This window comes from Vombatus ursinus, unplaced genomic scaffold (assembly GCF_900497805.2).
Source record: "Vombatus ursinus unplaced genomic scaffold, bare-nosed wombat genome assembly UNPS02014774.1, whole genome shotgun sequence".
In the NCBI taxonomy this organism is placed as follows: domain Eukaryota; kingdom Metazoa; phylum Chordata; class Mammalia; order Diprotodontia; family Vombatidae; genus Vombatus; species Vombatus ursinus.
The window spans coordinates 7,337,620-7,346,418 of NW_020954552.1; the positions used below are offsets into that span (position 1 = coordinate 7,337,620).

The 8,799-nt window shown below is 35.0% G+C and overlaps 1 protein-coding gene across 8 annotated transcripts in view; it reads left to right on the top strand.

Annotated features, from left to right (window-relative positions):
* MEF2C (myocyte enhancer factor 2C) overlaps positions 1-8,799 on the top strand; it is a 190,372-nt gene that overhangs the window by 132,200 nt on the left and 49,373 nt on the right. For 5 of the 8 annotated variants that reach the window (XM_027864156.1, XM_027864162.1, XM_027864159.1 and 2 more), the window contains exon 4: positions 5,378-5,521. In XM_027864156.1, the coding sequence (XP_027719957.1) occupies positions 5,378-5,521 (144 nt within the window). Of the gene's footprint in view, positions 1-5,377; positions 5,522-5,582; positions 5,721-8,799 lie in introns of all 8 variants that reach the window. The other 3 variants (XM_027864160.1, XM_027864163.1, XM_027864164.1) reach the window with 2 other exon arrangements.

Consider the following 8,799-nt stretch of genomic DNA (forward strand, 5'->3'; position numbering starts at 1 on the left):
ATAGCTGTATGACCCTGGGCAAGTCACTTAATCCCATTTGTCTGAAAAAGAGAGAAAGAGAGAGAATGGAAGAGGTTCAATAGGACTGTAGAAGGGAAAATGTTTTTCAAAATATTTTTTTCAAATTCAGATTTTCAAAACAGGGAACACAGTGGAGTCTACAAATTATAGCCCAGGGAGCTTGATATTAGTTGCTGGCAACATTCTAGAACATATATCTCAAAGATGGGTTTGTGAACATTTAAAAACAGGTCAAACTAGACTAACTTCATATCCTTTTTTGACAGAGTCTCTATATTGATAGAGCAAGGGAATGCTATGTGATTTATTCCAGCAAAGCATTTGATAAAGTCTCTCATGTAAGCCTTGTGGACAATATGGACAGTTTGAGGATAGATGATAATATCAAATTGGATTTAGAACTGGTTGAGTGATTGAGTCCAAATCGTATGTTAATGGCTTGTTGTCAACTTGGAAGGTCTCGGTGGAGTGTGCCAGTGACTTGTCCTTGACCAACCTTACCTTTGTTGTTGAACATTTTTATTAATGACTTGTTTGAAAGACTAGAGTGCATGCTTACCATATTTGCAGAAGATGCTAAACTATGAGGCATAGGCAACATATTGGATAACAGAATCAGGGTTACAAGAAACTCTCCAAAGGCTGGGACATTGGGCAAGCTAATGGAATGAAACCTAGTCAGGATTAACATAAAGTCTTATGATTAGGATCAAAAAACTCAACTTCATAAGTATAAAAGAGGGAGGCTAATGAGAAGTCAGTTCAAGAAAAGACAATACTTTTAAACTCAAAGTGAACTGTCCAAGTATAGCACAAGTTCATGAAATTTTTATAGTACACGAACAGACTGTCTATAACATAGGAGGAGATAGTATCTCTCTGTACTCAGTCATGGTAAAATCACAACTACAGTATTATGTTAAGTTATGGGTACCACATTTTAGGAAAAAATACTGACAAGCTTTGTATGCTGTTCCTAAAGAGAAGTAACCAGGATGGTGAGGAGCCTTGAGATAATGTCACATAAGGATCAATTGAAAAAATTTAGATATGTTCTCTGAGGAAGAGGAAAAAATAATGATAGCTAACATTTATATAATAGCTACTATGTTTCAGGCACTGTGCTAAGTGCCTTATAAATATTACTTTGCTCAAATCAACAACTCCATGAGATATATACTATGGGTATTATTATCTCATTTTAATGTACTCATGTGGTAGGTATAATCTGATCGTAATTATTATTTATGTAATGTTTTAATGTTTGTAAAGCATTTTACATATGTTATATCATTCCAATCAACAATCCCATGATGTAGATACCATGATGTAGATGCTATGAATATCATTATCTTCTTTTACAAATGAGGAAACTGAGACTGAAAGTTGTTAAATCCCTTGCTTACCAGGTAGTATTGTGAACAATGAGATCTGAACTCACATCTTCCTAACCTCGAGTCTATTACTCTATCCCCATACCATGATGCCTGAGATAAATGATCTACAAGTATTTGAAGAGAATCTATGCTTGTCCTACTTGGCCTGAGAGTAAATGGATGGAAATTGAAGAGAGATTGATTTTGGCTCAATGTAAAGAAAAAGTTCTGCTAATTAGAGCTATTGAAACCTGCAATGGGCTGCTTTGATAAGCCAAGGATCCTTTTTATTTGAATTCTTAAAGCAAACTATGGATGGCCTGTCATTGAGGATGTTGTAAGAGAAGATTACTGTCCATATATGGATTGCATCAGACAGCCTCTGAGGTTTCTTTTAACTCTATGATTCTGTGACTTTCCATGTATAAAATGGACCTAAAGGCCTGGAAATGCTTTTTTTTTAATCTATTAACTCAGAAAAGTTTTAACTGACCCATAGAATTTTCACCAGCCTTTTGGACATTGACCAGCACTAAACATGACGTGTCTGGATAATACTGATATTATAGGCCATAATTTCATTTTTCCTCCATTGTAATTTTCTTCTTGTGCTTCATTTTTGCATAGAGGTGACCCTGGATAGGTTCCTTAAAAATAAATCAATAAAGCATAGCTTATAGTCCTGCCAAACTGTAAAAGTGAATTTAGGCCTAGCAACAAATTTTTATTCTAGGATCCAGATAACAGTGCAGAGAAGCTAAAAGGTTAGCCCCTAAGTCATGAACTGCTTCACTCCAAGAACTGCTAAAATCTAGAGGGAATGTAGTCTAGACTGTGGAAGGATTGCCCACATTGATGAGATCACATAATTTTTTAAGTATTTTCTGTCCCCACTTATCTCCCTTCCCTATCCTTTCAGTATCCTGAACCTATGGATGGACTGGGTCAGTGGGGGCAGGGGAGGGAATAAGCAAGGAATCATATTTGTGATTAGATCCTTCAAGGGCACAATATAATTTGATATCTGCTCTGCAATATACAGTCTTAGAGAGTTTCCTGGACCACTCAGCTAGGACATGTCAAAGGCAGGAATTGAACCCACATTTTCCTTCCTCTGGGGTCAGCTTTCTATCTACTGTGTCATTGCTACCTCTAATAGATTGGAACCTCTACAGACCATAAAAGATTAAAACTGGGATTTATCTTCTAGCTCAATTGCTTTACCTTACAGATAAGGAAACTGAGGTCCAGTGAGGTTAAGTGACTTGCCCAAATCAAAATCAAAAAATAGTAAATGGCAGAACCAGGACTAAACTCCACATTTCCTGACCTTGATTCAGTGTTCTTTCTACTAGATAGATCAGTCTGACTCTTCTGGGCTAAATGGAATATTGGACTAAGGGTCCTTAAGAGCTTCAGAGGAGAATTGTGAGAGATAATGAGTTAATAGCTATGATGGTCTGTGAAATAAAAATACTACATAAATACCAAGTGTTACTGAGATTTACATTTTTGTGAACCAAACATACTATCTCCCTGCCCAAAAGATTCATAAGAATATTTAACACCCGTGTATGTACCAGATGGATTGTAATGACAGATGATGGGTCCTTCTTAACCCTTACGTTCTGTTTTCAGAAACCACATTTCAAAACAATTCTAGTTCTTTGTTAAAATTTATTGTGTAAAAGCTTGGTATACACCCTGAAATTGTATCAGCTAGGACTTCAGAGACCCTTAGTATGTGAGTCATTTATTCATTAACACACCTGAAAAACCTACAGAAATGTAAGCAGGTTGATGATGACACTATCAGAAGGCTATGTATGTTTATCAAATCTTAAATATATTTCTATATAGTTGTAATCTAATTGTTATGGTGTATAGGGTTGTTAGGATGTATAGGATATATTTCAACATCTGTAAGTATTTAAAAAAGACCCAAGACATACAGAGATCAAACATGTTCATAGCACATAGTCATAGAAAACAATGTAGAATGGGAATCAAAATTAAATAATTACTAGTCCCTATGGAAGAGACTTTGGTGGAGAGAGGGCCAAAGAAAAAGAAGAATGAGGGAAAAGAAACTTATTATGAAAGCATTATAACTTCACTTAAAAAAAAAAGTGGGATTCCCCTAGGAAGACATAATACTTCTCTTTTCTAGTGAAAGTAGTAGCAACAGACTCATGGTAGGGGTCCAGGTGGCCCCACCAATTATGAAATCCCCAGAATTGTAAAATGAATATTTATTATCTCGTGTCAAAATATTCATTTTAATATTCAAACATTTATGCCACATAACAAACTGTAACCATATGTTTATTTGTTATATTATACCACTATAACATAAATAAATATTTACAGAAAAGCAATTCAGTCACAGCAATATTAGAAAAGGTTCTTTTTCCTAATTTGCTTTTTAAGAAGACGTCAGACACATAGAAACTCATTTTAAATAATGTTAAGTTTGTTACATGTTGACAAGAGCCAAGGAGTTCAATATTTTAAGGCTGACACTCCCCCTTTTAACTAATGTTGTTTTATTTATTCTTTTCCCCAATAGTGTGCATTAAAGATGGAGTGTTATCTCAGCTTTGAATTTCCTGGCTTTATATCACAGCTTTAGCTTTATTTGAATGTACTATTCAGTATTTAATAAAGATGAGTTACACTGTTGAGTTTTCATTTAAGCAGACACTTTGGAACATAGTCCTTTTTTTTCCGAAGTTGGTTGGGATTTTTTTTGGGGGGGGGGGATTTGTAATACTGAGAAATTTTTGACTTTTAAAATATTTATCAACATATTTGATTTAAATGTCATAGTTAAAATGACAAGAATAATTAATTGAAATACAGTATTGAAATATCTGAAATATATTATTATTTCTTTATAAAATATCTCATATAACTAATCAACAGCCATCATTGAAATAAATGAAAATAAATTTGAGCACCCTGGCTTATAAACACTACTTCAGTGTAGAATCTGACAGCTGAGACTAGCCCTAGGCCTACATTCAGGAGACAAGAAATTCAGGATAAAGCATTGACTTTTCCCTTTAACATGTCAGGAGATTGACTCGAAGAAGTCTTTACCCAGATGGATAAGCTAGCAAAATTTTATGCCTGAAATGAGAAAGAACCTTTTCTTGATTATTAGTTATTGATTCAGTTTCCTAATTTTTGACATTTTTGTCTCTAGTAGCATGTTAATAATATAACGTTAAACTCAACTGTTTTTAATTTTCGTTTAGCATATGTTTTAGCAAAAAATTCCTTCATATGTTAAGTTTCAGTGTATTATTTCATCTGTGTGGTACTATAACTAGATTTTTTTAAAGTTATCAAAATGAACATAGTACATGAAAGCTCATAATCACTGTTTTTCCATAGCCACTTTAGCTGTGTTCTCTTTACCACCACCCCCCCTTTTTTTTTTCTCAAGAGCATGTAATAGGGAGTGGTGGGACACTATTACTGTCATGAAATGTATTATGTTCAATCCAAATCAGAGATTTGTATTAAAGAATTGTTTCAGGATCACAGGTTCCGAAATCATAGCACAATGTCCTGATTTCTTGTTTGTTGTTGTTGTTGTTGTTGTTTGTTTGTTTGTTTGTTTTTCCCACTGGTAGAAAAGAGGACGTTACAATTGATTACTTTCATTTTATTCAGTTACCATTGTCTCTAATTTGAGTAGCAAAGTATCTATGGTCTTCAATATCAAATGACTTCAACCTTTTTACTTCTGTCATTAATTGATTGAGTCTCATTTTGAAAGAGTTTCCCTCTTTGTCATTATTAACAAAAACCTTCTATTGTTGACTCACTGTATCTGTATAAAATTTATTTTCCTTAGTATAGCATATGATGTGTCAGCCTTGAATTACTGGATAGCTTGAACCTCTCTCGTACAAATGAATCTGTCTTACATCCTGTGTCAAGGTTTGAACTTTCCAAATTATGTATTTCAGACGTTGAGAAAGAAGGGACTTAATGGTTGTGACAGTCCAGACCCTGATGCAGACGATTCAGTAGGTCACAGCCCTGAGTCTGAGGACAAGTACAGGAAAATTAATGAAGATATTGATCTAATGATCAGCAGGCAAAGATTATGTGTAAGTACCGAGAACGCCCTTCGTTTTTTTTTTACTTCTGATATTTCTCTGAACCTGGCAGGCATTGAACAAGAAAGAAAACAAAGGCTGTGAAAGCCCCGATCCTGACTCCTCTTTTGCACTCACCCCACGCACTGAAGAAAAATACAAAAAAATTAATGAAGAGTTTGATAATATGATCAAGAGTCATAAAATTCCTGTAAGTACCAAAGGGAGATGAGATAACTGGTCTGCTGACGACTGCTGCAGTAACAAACCTTAACCCCTTCAGTTCTGGCTTACTCTAGTCAGTATCTGAGAGAAAAACAAAAAAAAATACCCACATAAAAATAAAAAAACTCATGTAGCACTTTAAGACTTGCAAAGTGCTTTATATATCTATATCGATATTATCTCATTGCTAAAGATAGCTCATTTTCTAAGTATCCCTTGAACATGAGCATTCTTTGATTTGAAGTTATTGTAGTCGAAATAGTAGGGGTTTAGGAAGCATATTTTAGGGCTGAAGACTCACAGGGAAGAAATAGGGGTGTGACCTATGACTACATTGTCATGGGGAACTCTGGGATGCAGAAACACCCTGTACCAAAACAGATTCGTACCTGTCCTGTAACTTTCAGTCTTACAAAGCTGTGTAGGACACTGAAAGGTTAAATGACTTGCCCAGGGTCACACAGCCAGCATATATCAGAATAGGGACTTAAGCCCAGGTCTTTCCTGACTCTAAAGCTGGCTTTTGATACCCTATACAATGTTGCCTCTCTTAGAAGGAATTTAAAAGTTAAAGACAATATCCCCCAGCTTTATATAATTCTTCTACCATAAAATGTACACCATTAATATAATACACTGAAGGAAAATACTGGAAATCTTCCTGGGAACAAGTTGAAAATATTTTCAGTGTTCACATGTAACCAAGACACTCGAAGAATTAAAATTCTCTCAACTCACCTAACAAAGACATCACACAAACATCCTTCTCCTAATGAGACCAGATCCTAGGGCTCTATGCTAAGCTCAGTAACAGCACTGAAGGGTTAAAGCTATTTGCTCGCTGCAGAGAAACAGACTGCATGAAAGCCTCATAGTAAAATTTGCACCTGTCTGTGTGCTGGGGTGACGTTACAGCTTGATCAGGAAATTTGCTTCGCCAACATCACCATTTTCCATGCTTTAACATTTTGGCTAAATTTTGTCTTAACTAAGTCAAAAATCTCTAACAGTCAGTCATATGCCTTGCCAGATACTTGAGAAATAACTCTGCATGTGCTATTTTGTTTACATACAAAGGTAGAAAAAAATACATGCCCTGATTAAATATTGTCACTATCCAAATAATGTTAAGTTTGTGATATAAACTGATGAAATTCGAAGCTGACATGCTTTTTTTGAATGTCTCTTGTTAATGTCACAACCTTAATCTTATTTAAACTTCATAGGTGGTAATTAATTTCTCTTAAAAAGTACCTTTTCATTTAACAATAGCAGCCTTATCCTGAAGAAGGAGATAGACTGGTCTCCATGGCGAGAATGTGCTAGACAATTAGTATCTATTAATGCCTATTCTAGAAGAAAAACTCCAAACCAAATAAGTTCATAACTTAATTAGTAGCTAATTTTAATCATATTTATCATATGGATGCCCATTAAATTCATACTTTCTGATTAAGTGGATTTTATGTCAACAACAGAGTTTTTATCTAGTTGGACTTATACTATATATAAGAAAATACAAAGTATACTAAGCTTTAAGATTTTCTAAAAAAAGAAGTGAAAATTACTCATAGAAGCTTTGTGGTAGAAACTTTACCATGTATAGTTCTCTGTATCAAAGAAAGGCATGGAAAATGTAAGTCTTCAAAATGTTGAATTTGGTTAGCTATCCATAAAATCAATCCTGCTATAGGGAAAGAGCACTAGAGGTCCAGAGTTTGTCATTCTTCATATGGGAGTCCCTCCTACCCACTATGGTACCAGTTATGTGCTGAACATATAAAGGTTTTGAATTGTCTAATACCAGTTTTTAGGAGATTGTCATAGGTTCACTGGTCAGAGGACCAATTATCCCACTCTAGAAAAGGATAATGTGCTAATCCCTGTTCCAGGTGTACCTTTTCCTTTGTCCTCTATTTCCTGTATACATTTTCTATTTAGAAAAATCCTGAATACATCCTGTTTGGTGATTGTGTAAACCCTGATAAGCAGAATTTCTTAGGATCACTTTCTTGCTTTATGTACAAGTGCAGGTGTACTTCATCTCTAAAGATGCAAACAGTGGTTAAAATATCTCTCTGTTCTCTCACTACACATCTTCCTTTCGCACATAAAATAAAAAATCATGCTGCGTAATTTCTCAGAAGGTCCAATAATGGATAGCATAAGAATCAAAGTCAAATTTGATTAATTAAAAAATATTCATTAAACATTTGCTTTGTTCTGGGTACTGTGCAAAACACTAGGTAATTTTGTTATTTATTATGTGTATATGTGTTATTTCCCCTAATAAAAAGTAAGTTCCTTATTTTTGACTTTGTATCACCAGTGCCCAACAAAGGGCCTAGCAAACAGTAGGTGCTAAATAAAAGCTTGTTGATTGGTTGATAAAGATGAATGAAATGTGGCCATGGCCATAGAAGAATTTATAATCTACTTTTATAAAACCTGTCTCAATCTGTCCTCCCCCTCTATTTACTGTTACTCTGCAAGTCCTAGTTGGCACTCATCTTTATTTATTCTTATTCTTATACTTATTTTAATTGCCTCTGAACAAGCCTTCCTACTTCCATTCTCTCCAACCTCCAGTCCATTCTTCACACTGCTGTCAGATTTTTCTTCCCTCGGTTTAGATGTAGTGATGTCATTACTTTATTCAAACTTCTTCAGTGACTTTGTAATACTTTCCAAAAGAGATTCAAACTCCATAGCCTGGTATGTGTGGCTGTCCACAGTGTTCAGTTGTGTCTGATTTTTTTGTGACACCATTTGGGGTTTTCTTGACAGAGATACTGAAGTGGTTCACCATTTCCTTCTCCAGCTCATTTTACAGAGGAGAAAACTGAGACAAATAGAGTTAAGTGACTTGCCTAGGGTCAGACAGCTTGTAAGTATCTGAGGTCAAATTTGAACTTAGGAAGATGAGTCTTCCTGACTTCAGGTCCAATACTCTATCCACTGTGCCACCTAACTGCTCATTCTATCGTTCCAACCTTATTTCACACTACTATTACTACTACTACTACTACTACTACTACTACTACTACTACTACTACTACTACTAC